Raw genomic sequence first — 11,816 nt, 5'->3', positions numbered from 1 at the left:
CCAGTTATTCAACCGTAGACTGACATTTTTTTTTATTTTTTATAAAAGCTGCCAACAGGGGGCAGTGCAGTATGTGTCCACTCGGGTGAAATATCGCGATAACACGTCTATATAAAAGCCAACGGGACTTCTCATGGTTCTTCTTCCTGTTATAACGATCACGTAAGTTGCACGTACTGATTCTCAATCTTTAGGAAATCCGTCTTCATCTTCGCCATCGTTCATCCTAACATATTAAATTTACCTGTAAAATGACCTGAGAACATACTCTACCTAACACGTAACATAGTTATTATCACAATACAGCTAAACTCGAGTTATTTATACATTTGTAAGCACGGTCTAAGTTTCCAATATGGCGGCGATGCTCGTGTTCTGGTTTAAAATGTTAAATGAAATTGACACAGACCGATGCTCCAAACTGTTGGCTATGATGAACAGACAAGTATTTGTCGCCTAGAAACAATAAACGTATTTTAAAACATGTTGTCTTACAGCAAATGGCGGACGACGCCGGTGGTAGAGGAGGTTTTCGCGGAGGTTTTGGCGCCGGTGGCCGCGGTGGTCGGGGCCGTGGACGCGGCAGAGGCCGTGGCAGGGGCCGCGGAGCCCGTGGGGGCAAGTCCGAGGACAAGGAAGTAAGTCTGAGACCTAATAATATAGTATAGTTTTCACGTTAAGATGTGATGAAGTGTATGTGACAGGGATGATGATGCTAACGGTGAACATGTGCTGCTCGCAGTGGGTGCCGGTCACCAAGCTGGGCCGCCTGGTGAAGGACATGAAGATCAAGTCCCTGGAGGAGATCTACCTGTACTCTCTGCCCATCAAAGTAAGCCCACTCCTGGATATCTATACAAGACTTCATTGAAGTAAACTGGGAAGTCCAAATTTCACCTGGATGGTCCTGCTTAAATGTTTTGTGTATAGATTGCCCTACTTTATACAATATGTATTATAACATGTAATAATGACAGCGTAGAATCAACTCTGTAATGCTTCCTGACGATGACAAAGGTTAGGTCTACGCTAGTATAAGCTTTACTGAGGGCATTTCCAGGACCTTCATACAATCCTGTACCAAATGTGTTTCTGCCTTCAAAACTGTCATTTAGTAAGATGGCAAAGTAAATGTTCATCTGGTAATGAAGAAGTTCAGAAAGGAACAGAAAACAGAAAACACAAATTGAATTGAAAACAGCCTAGATAAAGAAGAAAGTTGACAGCTATTCATGCTTTGTGTTGGTATTTTTGACAAATGACATTTGATGCCCTGATACTAACTAGCTAAAAGTATGGATTTATATATGGGTATATGCTCTTTGAGCTGAAGTAGACCCCTGTGTAAAGCTCAACTCTGCCTTTTTTCCTGTAGGAGTCTGAGATCATCGACTTCTTCCTGGGTTCTGGTCTGAAAGACGAGGTGCTGAAGATCATGCCCGTCCAGAAGCAGACCAGGGCCGGTCAGCGCACCAGGTTCAAGGTGAGTTTTGTGAACTCTGCAGGTTTCCTCTGCATATGTAGCGTTATATTTCTGTAATCCTGATGTCTAAATCTAACATTGTTGGCGTTGTCTACAGGCCTTTGTTGCCATCGGTGACTACAACGGCCACGTGGGTCTGGGGGTGAAGTGCTCCAAAGAGGTGGCCACCGCCATCCGTGGAGCCATCATCCTGGCCAAGCTGTCCATCGTCCCCGTCAGGAGAGGTTATTGGGGTAACAAGATCGGTAAGCCCCACACCGTGCCCTGCAAGGTGACCGGTCGCTGCGGCTCTGTCCTGGTGCGTCTGATCCCCGCCCCCCGCGGTACTGGCATCGTGTCGGCCCCCGTGCCCAAGAAGCTGCTCATGATGGCCGGTATCGACGATTGCTACACCTCCGCCAGGGGCTGCACCGCCACCCTCGGCAACTTCGGTAAGCAGCTTTTAAATCGGTTGTGCGTCTTCACCTGCTCAATGTCTCCTTGCTCTGCTCAGCTTCACCTCTACAGTGGTGTAGTTGTCGTTATCAGGAGAGAAAGGAACGAGTATTGTAATGCACGGCAGAGTGACCCTCCACTGGTCTCCTCTGTTCCCCTTTTCAGTGCTCTACATTTTTTTTTTGTCTTTTTCAAAGCAACATTTCAGCACTACGATGTGCTGGCGCCTCTGTCTAAAGCGGTGACTCATGGTTTCTTTTTGCTCCTCAGCCAAGGCCACCTTCGACGCCATCTCCAAGACTTACAGCTACCTGACCCCTGATCTCTGGAAGGAGACCGTCTTCACCAAGTCTCCCTACCAGGTACAGTACACAGCTTGGATTATCTTTAAGATTTGTTTTCTTAAGTTTACAGGTTTGTATAACTGCCCGTCTTTATCTTCTCATTGCAGGAGTTCACTGACCATCTGGCCAAGACTCACACCAGGGTGTCTGTCCAGAGGGGACAGGCTGTCCAGGCAGCTACCTCCTAAACTTTTTGTACAGAGAACCGTTGAATAAACGTTCTGAAACAATATGTAATGTGCTTTGTCTTCTGTGCATGTGCTGACAGTGTGGATAATGCAACTATCCATGTAAAGTCAAAATAATGAGATGGGGAAATTCAATATTAAATTGACAGACCCATAGATCTGTATTGCCAGAACTATTTTAATGTTGTCTGTAAACCTAAAACTACATCAGCATCTAGGTGTAGTAGGAATTGGGTTCATTGTTCGAGAGGAGACTGGGAATACATCTTGAGTGTATTGGCAACATCAACTGGGCGGCACGGTGGTGCAGTGGTTAGCACTGTCGCCTCACAGCAAGAGGGTTCTGGGTTCGAACCCGCCGGCCGGCTGGGGCCCTTCTGTGTGGAGTTTGCATGTTCTCCCCGTGCATGCGTGGGTTCTCTCCGGGTACTCCGGCTTCCTCCCACAGACCAAAGACATGCAGCTTAGGTTAATTGGCGACTCTAAATTGCCCATAGGTGTGAATGAGAGCGTGAATGGTTGTCTGTCTATATGTGTTAGCCCTGCGATAGACTGGCGACCTGTCCAGGGTGTACCCCGCCTCTCGCCCAAAAGTCAGCTGAGATAGGCTCCAGCTCACCCGTGACCCTAGTGCAGGATAAGCGGTATAGAAAATGAATGAATGTATTGGCAACACTCAAACCTAAAGGATTTCACTTGAAGGGCATTTCCAGTCGTATGTGTTTACCTCATGGTCACATATGATCAGTTCATTTCATACCATCCATACTCCCAACTGCAGCATGTGGATGTTTGTTTTTGATTAAGAATCTATGGTTTTTTCAATGTTCATTAGTGGGCTCTGGACTCATTTTTAAATTGCAATCGCAACTTAAGTTTTGACCATCATTTAAATTTTAAAATTTGCTTTACAATTTGGACCTACCGTGGCTTCTGCATTGTTCCTTAGGTCAGAGAACAAACACCTCAGAGTCCTTCTACTGTTGTGATTTCTGGCTGAAAAGCAACAATGCGGAAGCTGCAGTATGTCTGAATTTTGCTTTAATTGTAAGTGAATTTAAAATTTTAAATGATGGTCAAAATGACGTTACTTGCGACCACAGAACAATTTTAAAATTAGTCCGGAGCCTATTAATGAACATTGAAAAAAACATTCTTGAACAAAAACGTATATAAACGTTCACATGCTGCAGCTGGGAGTATATAGATGGTATGAAATGAACTGATCTTAGGTGACCAGATACCTGAGGTAAACATTGATTACGACTGGAAATCCCCTTTAAGCCTACACTTTTGACTCTGGCATCATCTGAGTACAAGGAAGAGAAACACTAACACATGATTTGACATAAATTTTATTTTACAATATTACACAGGACAGATAGTAGAACTGTTTAAGCACTCTGGGCCTGAGCTGCCATCATTCGTTCCTTCTGCTTCATTAGACATTTCCTCCCACTGGCGTACGCCCCGAGGTCCCCATCTGAGGAGGCAAGGTGTAGATTTAAAATATTTACTGGTAGTCATTTGAAAAACTACAAAGCCATCAATACATGTCAAGTAGTTTTAGTTTTCATAAAATATAACTCATTATACATTTTACATGCTGGAACCAATGGCTCAATTATTTGGTGAAGAAGAGACCGTCAACGATAATTGTTCTGGTAATACAGTAATTGCTATCACAGTATGCCATGTGGGATTCCTGAATGAAAGCCATGAAATTAACAGCAAAAAAACAAACATGTTATGCTTCACACAGTACTTACAGCGGGACAGGAAGTTCTGGGTCACCTCGTTGAACTGCTGAATTTCTTTGGCACAGTTCTGGTGGTAGCTGTGTCCCTCTCTCTGCTGGCAGGCCCTCAGACGCTCCTGGATCACCTTCACAATCTCCTGGTCCACTTTACTGAGGGGCAAAGACGACAGCAACAACTATTATTTCTTGTTTAAGACAAGGAGCGCTTTGTGGACTGCTTTTTCAAAACGGTGCTTCTTGGAGAGGGATACAGGAGATGTAAAAAACAGAAAAACTTAAAAAAAAAAAAACTCTAAGGCACTCTCTTGAATAAATAAAATGCTATTTCTATTTCTATACTATTTCTTATTCCTGAAGGAAAAAAAACACTTATGGAAAATACAAGAATATCGTTATTCCTGGAGTCATACAAACTTTCTCGGTGGATGGCTTCACATGTGTTTTGTCTGTTTGTCTTATAAGAACGACCCTAGATACCCTACATGGCCAAACCTGTGTGGAAACAGGCATTGCATCTAAAGTGTATGTGATTAAGCTGCAAGAGCACTGGCCATATGTGGTGTAAATGTCACCCTGTGCACAGGTGTATAGTCATGATTTCACAAATTTAGAAAAACACTGAAATGTTGATACAATTGAGCTATGGGCTCCACCTCAACTAGCACAGTGCATGAGTCCAGGCTACAGGAGGAGTTTCAACCTGTAGCAAACACTGTCACTCGCTCATCAGGACATTGAGAATTTGCCAACAGAAAATTACATATTTCATTAGCTGATCAATTCCTGCAGCTTGTCCTAATTAATTCAGTTGATTAAACCATTAGAAAGTTTTCTCATATAATACCAGAGAATACTGGGAAAAAAAACAAGTTAGACCTTTGAGGAAATCCTCTCCATGGTTTGCTTTGTGCAAAACACACAGTGAGTCTAAGGACTAAGTTAAGTGGAATAAAGGGGAAAAAAATGCAGGAGCTACCTCGAGCCTTTAGTATACTATTTATATTCATGACAGTACAACAACTTATAGCAAACTAATTGCCATAAAATGAATGAGTTTTTTTGAGGCAACCATATGCATTTGCACCTTTGTACAGCTGTGTGTTGTTCAATATGTGATGCACACTAGTACTACACTACCCAGAGCCTCCAAACCAAACCATCCTGGGTACAACAGGTGTGAGTTACAATACTCACTAGTCTCTCCTCCACTGCATCTCTGCCTCGTAGTAGCAGACGTAATCTCCCTGCTGGCACTCAGTCAGGTCCGGGACACGGCGGAACTTCTGGTGGTAGTACACGGCCTTGTTGTTGGACCGGATACTGTCCACAGCATCTGGATGAGGGAAGAGCAGAGAGCAGAGGTGTTCAACAGGGGGTCCACAGAGGTACTGCAGGGGGGTCAGGACATTATTGGTTGATTATACAGTTTTGTATATTCTTTTGTTTCTACGTTTATGTTTAAAATAAAAACGTCAATTTGAATAGCTTGTATGCATGATTATCCTGCAATTGACAGACATTGTTGATATAACAAAGTATGTTTATGAATGACAGTGGCATGGCCATCCTACTCACTGTACCCTCAAAATAAAAACATGAATATATGAACCTATGTATTTAGCTTAGTACTGAATCCAGGGCAACACAATTTTATAAATATTTAAAGTAGGGGGTCCCTGCTTCATCTCTCCATTAGTTTGGGGGTCCTTGGCCTGAAAAACGTTGAAGACCCCTGGCATAGAGGAAGAGAGGATCAAGCAGAGCCGAGCAGAGCCCAGTTAAACCGGGTCAAGGCGCTGCAGCATGGATACAGCACAGCAACACCTAGTTAGCAGAGCATACATCACATAGCTAACGTTAAATACCCCCCTTATATTAAACAAAGCCTTATAATTTAGTTTCTGTGATATTCTGCAATGCATATCGCCGTTTTACGTCCAAACACAGCTCGGTTTTCGACCGTACACCAGCCTGCAGGTCCGGTTAGCTGTGTTGTTGTCCTGTTAGCACGGTTAGCTGTGTTGTTGTCCTGTTAGCACGGTTAGCTGCGTTAGCCTCGGTTACCTCTAAATGTGGTGACAGGCAGGTCCACGGAGTAGTAGAAGAGTTTAGACAGGATCAGGGCCGGGTTTGGCAGCGCGGTCTGTTTGTCCACAGCCGGGGTCTGCCGAGGAGGCTCCGGGTATGCTCCTTTGTCATAATCTGGCATTTTTGATGTATTTTGACCCACACCGAGGAAAATCCTACTGTTCGACCTCGACAGCTCTCCTCTCCACGGCGCACGCGCAGTCTGCACGATACAAATGGCGAAATAGAGGTCAGTGAATTTAAAACTATATATTTTTATATCTTTATTTTATGTCATTCTGGGATTATTACTTGGTACGCATATTTTTTTTTCTGAACGACACGCTGAGCATAAGCCTTAAAAAATGTTCTTTTTAAAAATGGAGGTTGAAGGGTAAAGGTTACAGGTGGGGGTGTTGTACCGTTTATAGGCAGCAGGTGGCGGTATGGGGCAAACCTCAAACTGGTAGTCTACTGGACCTGGACCTGGACCAAAACCTCTATGTAAAGACATACATTTATAGATTAAAAATAAAAATAAAAAGTCAATGAGACAACTACAAAGAGGGACCCTAAACAATCATAAGTGACTATTCTACAAAATAGGACACAGAATGACCTGAAAAAGATCAACTAAAACACAAAACCACTAGGCCTACACATGGACAAAACAGAGGTACAGAGGTATGAAATTACTACAAAGAGAAAATGCAGAGAAACAAAATGAGCAGACTCTTAGGTGTGTGGGACCTTTTACACACACAGAGGCAGTTGTCCCATAATTTGTCCAAGACACTCTTGCACAATGCACAGAGTCTAAAAGCCAAAGAGTGTCTGTCACTTAAACTGTTTTGATAATAGCAATCAAAGAACACGTAAAATGCCAAAACTGTAAAAAAAAAAAGAAGAAAAAAAAGTATATGTCTTAGAATCTGAAAATGCACTCTTTTGTGTCTGCGTTTGCGAGTAACAGAATGACACCAGATGTGAGATGACGAGAAAACAGCAGGCGCATCTGTTTCGTTTCCCTCATGCTGTAGTCTGGAGAAAGATACAGAACCCTAGTGCTGTAGATCACATCAATACAGGAAAACCTGTTTCAATATATAGGCTAAAATGATGCAGCTGGGCTATTTATCTATAGCGATTTAATCAACAATCATGTCAAGACATGGTTGATTAAATCAGATGGCTAAACCAAACTGTATCAGTGTGTCGGTTCTAAAACAGGTCAACTTCAGCTATCTGAAAATGAAAACTTTCTTCTTCCTTTCTCTCTCCTTTCTTGGTTATATGGTTCCTGTCCACTGGGCCTCCCCACCACCTCAGACTTCAGTCTTTGCCCGCTCTTCCCTCCTTCCTATCTTCTCCCTTGAGAACTTGGCAGTGATTACCTTGTTTGAAAGCAAATACGGCTCCTCAGCCGGGCCAGACACCAAATTAGAGCTCTTACGCCGTGTATCATCTTATGACCCTTGCATCAGCACTGGTTCCTCTTCCTTTCTATCCCTAGACTGGACAGTGTGCGGACATGGTCAGTACTCACTGTGTTTTTGGCTTTTTTCTGCTATAAAGAATTCATCTTTGTACAGTTTCACCTGTTTTCATCTCTTTCACGTAAGCATGTTTGTGTGATTTATGAGTTTCTTTAGCCATCTGGATTTGTAAGCATAGATAAAGTGTTTGGAAAGGTTATCTTGAGATGGCTGCCTGTGAGGAGACCACGTGAAACACTGAAATGGTGACTGCTTTTTTTAAATCCAATATCCCAGTCTCTGAGTTTTCTTTATTATTTGTCTGGTGTAGATTGCTGGTTCACAGAAAATGTGACATATAGAAATCAACACAGAAAATACAAACACATGGCTTGGACAGACTGTTGATGTCCTCTTGTCCTGTTACACTTTAGGAATCTGATTATGTGGAGAAAATTAGGGAAACAGATTAAAAAACAGTAAGCACAGAATATTAATTTCCTGATTATAGCAGACTATAAATTTGTCACTCTGAGTCTGCACATTTCAGTGAAAGACTGTAAAGATCAAACACAAGTGTCTGCCTCTATGGGTCATTAAAATGTGCACATCTGGACACCATGCAACCTGTTACCTAATTCTCCATCTCTCTGTTGTACACCTGCAGTGTATTAATGACATCCATGTGTGTTTCACACAAAAACAAAACGAAAAAACTCAAGGAAAGCTGTTATGTTGCATTTATATATATACACACACACACACACACACACACACACACACACACACACACACACACACACACACACATATACTGTATATAAACTCTGCAACACTTGGGTAGTGTGAATTTCATATTAACAAGTAGTGTCCTTTCTAGTCCCATCGCAAATTCCATGCTCCCCGCCACGGGCACTTGGGGTTTCTACCCCACAAGCGTAGCAAGAAACACAGGGGGAAGGTGCGCACGTGGCCCAAAGATGACCCCAGCAAACCGGTCCACCTCACTGCCTTTCCAGGATACAAGGCCGGCATGACCCACACCCTCAGGGAGGTGCACCGCACCGGCCTCAGTATGTATGGCTGGATCCGTGGGAGACTCGAGTGATCCTTGTTGTTTGCTTCTGCTGACATGTACACATAGAATCTCCTGTTGAAAAGTCTATGCTTGATTGAGTTTGACTGAAAAACTGACATGATCTCAGCAGATGGGTATTTTCCATGTTCCTTCCCACAGAGCAATCCAAGCGAGAGGATGTCGAGGCAGTTACCATCATTGAAACTCCACCTGTCATTGTGGTGGGAATTGTGGGTTACATTCACACTATCCGCGGCTTACGCTCCCTTAAAACCATCTTCGCCGAGCACCTGAGCGATGAGTGCAAGCGCAGATTCTACAAAAGCTGGTGAGTGGAATTAAAATGAATTTCCCATTTAGATAAACTTGAAATTAGGTCTTAGTGGTTCTGCTAAATTACCGCATTACTACTAGTTTTTACAATGTCTACATTTCATTGTGTCTTTCTGTGTTGTGCTTCAGGTACAAGAGCAAGAAGAAGGCCTTCACCAAGTACAGCAAGAAGTGGCAGGATGAGGCAGGAAAGAAACAGCTGGACAAGGATTTTACCATGTTGAAGAAATACTGTTCAACCATCAGAGTTATTGTCCACTCTCAGGTACACTACTCCTACCTTTACACGACACTAAGCATAATCCAGTCTTTTAAAGCACAACAAGAGTGGTCTCTTATCACACCTTGTTTCCACCTCGTCTTCTTTTGAAACATTCCTGGCAAAAGGGCAGAGGTGTCAAGCTTAGACCACATGCAATGGAAAGAAACGCCACCACATCTCAGGCTTCTCAGCTGCCGAGATCCAAATAACTCTGACCATGATGCTCTGTCTGCGGGGAGCGCTGGAGTGTGCCGTCTCAAATAGCAGTTTAAAAATACATTTTACGGCTGAACCCGGCTGCTCACCCAGACTTTGCCAGGTGAAAACCTTTATGCTGGCAGCAAACTAAATGAAGATGAGCCAAGATGTCAACTGTCAACGCTGTTGCTAAGACCAGTTCTCTGTGGAGATTAGACTCAAGTGCTCAAGTGCCTGATGTTATTACTGAGAATTTAAACATGATCTCATGCTGAATAATATGTCCAATTATTAAAAGACATAAAACACTATAGGTAGGAGTACTGGTATATATAATAGGTCAATATATACATATTAAACTCAAAGCATGATAGTCTATGTCTTTTGAAAACCATAGCTTTCTCAAGGCTTTTACAGTCTTCACAATTTCTTCTGCTTTTCCAGATGCGACTACTGCCCATAAAGCAGAAAAAAGCCCACATAATGGAGGTGCAGCTAAATGGAGGAAGCATCTCAGACAAGGTGGACTGGGCAAGGGAGCATCTGGAGCAGGCTGTGCCTATATCTTCTGTCTTCTACCAGGATGAGATGATTGATGTCATTGGCGTCTCCAGGGGTCACGGCTTCAAAGGTGGGAAACATGATGCTGGTTGTGTTGCCCCAGGGGTTTGGAAAAACAAATGTACTCAGATTTATAACCACCATATGTACCATTTTACTCTTTTTGGCTGATAGGTGTGACCAGCCGCTGGCACACAAAGAAGCTCCCCAGAAAGACTCACAAGGGTCTGAGGAAGGTGGCCTGTATTGGAGCCTGGCATCCCGCCCGTGTGGCCTTCACAATCGCTCGTGCTGGTCAGAAGGGATACAACCACCGCACTGAGCTCAACAAGAAGGTTGGCTGATGGGTGAAAGACTTATTGAATATAAAAATGAACCTTCATTATTCTCAGTATATACTACAGGTGGGTTTACCATGACTTTATGTGTCCATGCTTGAGACCCATTATGTCCTCACTTGTGTCCACAGATCTACCGCATTGGTAGGGGAGTCCACATTCAGGATGGTAAGGTGATCCGGAACAACGCCTCTACCAGCTATGACACCAGCCAGAAGACTATTACACCCATGGTACTTCCATCTCTCTGTGACAAAACCATTGCGAAGCTAATAAATCACATTTTCATATTTTCAAGCATATGTATGCTCAAATACTGCTTTCTATGAAGACCATATTGATAATGTATCAATGACAATTTACAATTTTTTAACACAGATTTTAGTCTTTGTAATACACAAGGCGTATTAGCAATTTTGCACAAATGTTTATCAAGGTGGTGTGAAAAACATGGTGCTTTCTGTAACTAGTAGGTAATGTGGTTCCAGCACCACAATGGGTTGCACAGAAAGTAGTACATTTCTGCCTGAACAAGCTTCAGTTACCCTTCGTTCTCTCCTGTACTCTGCATTGTCTTTCTCCTGGTCATTTACCCTGTAGGGAGGCTTCCCCCAGTACGGTGATGTGAATAATGACTTTGTCATGGTGAAAGGCTGCGTGGTCGGGACTACCAAACGTGTCCTCACTCTCAGAAAGGTACAGTGTGACTTTGCAAGTCTAATTTCAGATCTGTTGTTGTTCATTTCTGAATCTGTAACTCGATTTACTCACGAAGTAAAAAAGCTAAGCTACATGTACAGAGTGTGTATATTTTTGTGTGTCTCTATCTCTCCAAAAGTCTTTGCTCGTGCACACATCTCGCAAGTCCAAGGAGACGATTGAGCTCAAGTTCATCGACACCACTTCCAAATTTGGGCACGGCCGCTTCCAGACCGCTCAGGAGAAAAGGGCATTTATGGTGAGCGTGAGAAAAGTTTGGTGCACACTCAGGTCTGAATACCAGGAAGTGAGGACAAGAATGGCTTGTGCATTTTGCATGAGTAAAGCCAATATTTGCACAAAAGGGGTCAATTATTCCTTTCTTTCTCCTTTTTTCCCCAGTGTTAACATAATCACTCTTATCTTTCTGTACTATTTTGACCTCACACTTCTGGTCTACCTGCAGGGGCCACTGAAGAAAGATATAAAGAAAACACTGCCAGAGCCGCTGAGTGAGGACGTCTGAAAGAAAAAGGACTAAATGATCACACAATAATAAAACAGAATTTCAGATACACTGTGTAGTTATTCCGTGT

The 11,816-nt window shown here is 43.1% G+C and overlaps 3 protein-coding genes across 5 annotated transcripts; 2 read left to right on the top strand and 1 right to left on the bottom strand.

Annotated features, from left to right (window-relative positions):
- The first annotated feature begins 85 nt into the window (after positions 1-85).
- rps2 (ribosomal protein S2) lies at positions 86-2,492 on the top strand. The gene is made up of 7 exons (XM_085784376.1): positions 86-162; positions 498-638; positions 743-832; positions 1,376-1,483; positions 1,581-1,914; positions 2,189-2,280; positions 2,370-2,492. The coding sequence occupies exons 2-7, from the start codon at positions 501-503 to the stop codon at positions 2,448-2,450; spliced, it is 843 nt and encodes a 280-aa protein (XP_085640502.1). The 5' UTR covers positions 86-162; positions 498-500; the 3' UTR covers positions 2,451-2,492.
- A 1,295-nt stretch (positions 2,493-3,787) lies between these two features.
- On the bottom strand, positions 3,788-6,511 carry ndufb10 (NADH:ubiquinone oxidoreductase subunit B10). Its single transcript, XM_085784352.1, has 4 exons — positions 6,274-6,511; positions 5,404-5,542; positions 4,220-4,359; positions 3,788-3,933 (listed from the first exon to the last, which is right to left on the bottom strand). Exons 1-4 carry the CDS (start codon positions 6,416-6,418, stop codon positions 3,845-3,847), a joined length of 513 nt encoding a protein of 170 aa, XP_085640478.1. The 5' UTR covers positions 6,419-6,511; the 3' UTR covers positions 3,788-3,844.
- Positions 6,512-7,554: 1,043 nt separating this feature from the next.
- Positions 7,555-11,797, top strand: LOC146983017 (large ribosomal subunit protein uL3-like). 3 transcript variants are annotated; one of them, XM_085784349.1, is made up of 10 exons: positions 7,555-7,893; positions 8,632-8,824; positions 8,989-9,157; positions 9,292-9,427; positions 10,067-10,253; positions 10,358-10,518; positions 10,653-10,754; positions 11,122-11,217; positions 11,360-11,479; positions 11,687-11,797. In XM_085784349.1, exons 1-10 carry the CDS (start codon positions 7,570-7,572, stop codon positions 11,744-11,746), a joined length of 1,548 nt encoding a protein of 515 aa, XP_085640475.1. In that variant the 5' UTR covers positions 7,555-7,569; the 3' UTR covers positions 11,747-11,797. The 3 variants fall into 3 exon arrangements, with proteins under 3 accessions (XP_085640475.1, XP_085640477.1, XP_085640476.1); XM_085784351.1 differs by having other exon boundaries at positions 7,609-7,810; XM_085784350.1 differs by lacking the exon at positions 7,555-7,893.
- The last annotated feature ends 19 nt before the right edge of the window (positions 11,798-11,816 follow it).

This window comes from Trachurus japonicus, chromosome 8, assembly GCF_045865225.1.
Source record: "Trachurus japonicus isolate A0001 chromosome 8, Traja_1.0".
Lineage (NCBI taxonomy): Eukaryota > Metazoa > Chordata > Actinopteri > Carangiformes > Carangidae > Trachurus > Trachurus japonicus.
Note: the sequence above shows the minus strand (reverse complement) of the source record. Positions and strands in the feature narration are given on the sequence as shown.

Coding starts and splice junctions, on each gene's coding strand:
- rps2 (XM_085784376.1), top strand. CDS start 501: ATGGCGGACGACGCCGGTGGTAGAGGAGGTTTTCGCGGAGGTTTTGGC. Junction 639..742: donor GCAAGTCCGAGGACAAGGAA/GTAAGTCTGAGA, acceptor TGCTGCTCGCAG/TGGGTGCCGGTCACCAAGCT. Junction 833..1,375: donor TGTACTCTCTGCCCATCAAA/GTAAGCCCACTC, acceptor TTTTTCCTGTAG/GAGTCTGAGATCATCGACTT.
- ndufb10 (XM_085784352.1), bottom strand. CDS start 6,418: ATGCCAGATTATGACAAAGGAGCATACCCGGAGCCTCCTCGGCAGACC. Junction 5,543..6,273: donor GCCTGTCACCACATTTAGAG/GTAACCGAGGCT, acceptor TCCCTCATCCAG/ATGCTGTGGACAGTATCCGG. Junction 4,360..5,403: donor ATGCAGTGGAGGAGAGACTA/GTGAGTATTGTA, acceptor TTTGCCCCTCAG/TAAAGTGGACCAGGAGATTG.
- LOC146983017 (XM_085784349.1), top strand. CDS start 7,570: ATGGTTCCTGTCCACTGGGCCTCCCCACCACCTCAGACTTCAGTCTTT. Junction 9,428..10,066: donor GAGTTATTGTCCACTCTCAG/GTACACTACTCC, acceptor CTGCTTTTCCAG/ATGCGACTACTGCCCATAAA. Junction 10,519..10,652: donor GCACTGAGCTCAACAAGAAG/GTTGGCTGATGG, acceptor TTGTGTCCACAG/ATCTACCGCATTGGTAGGGG.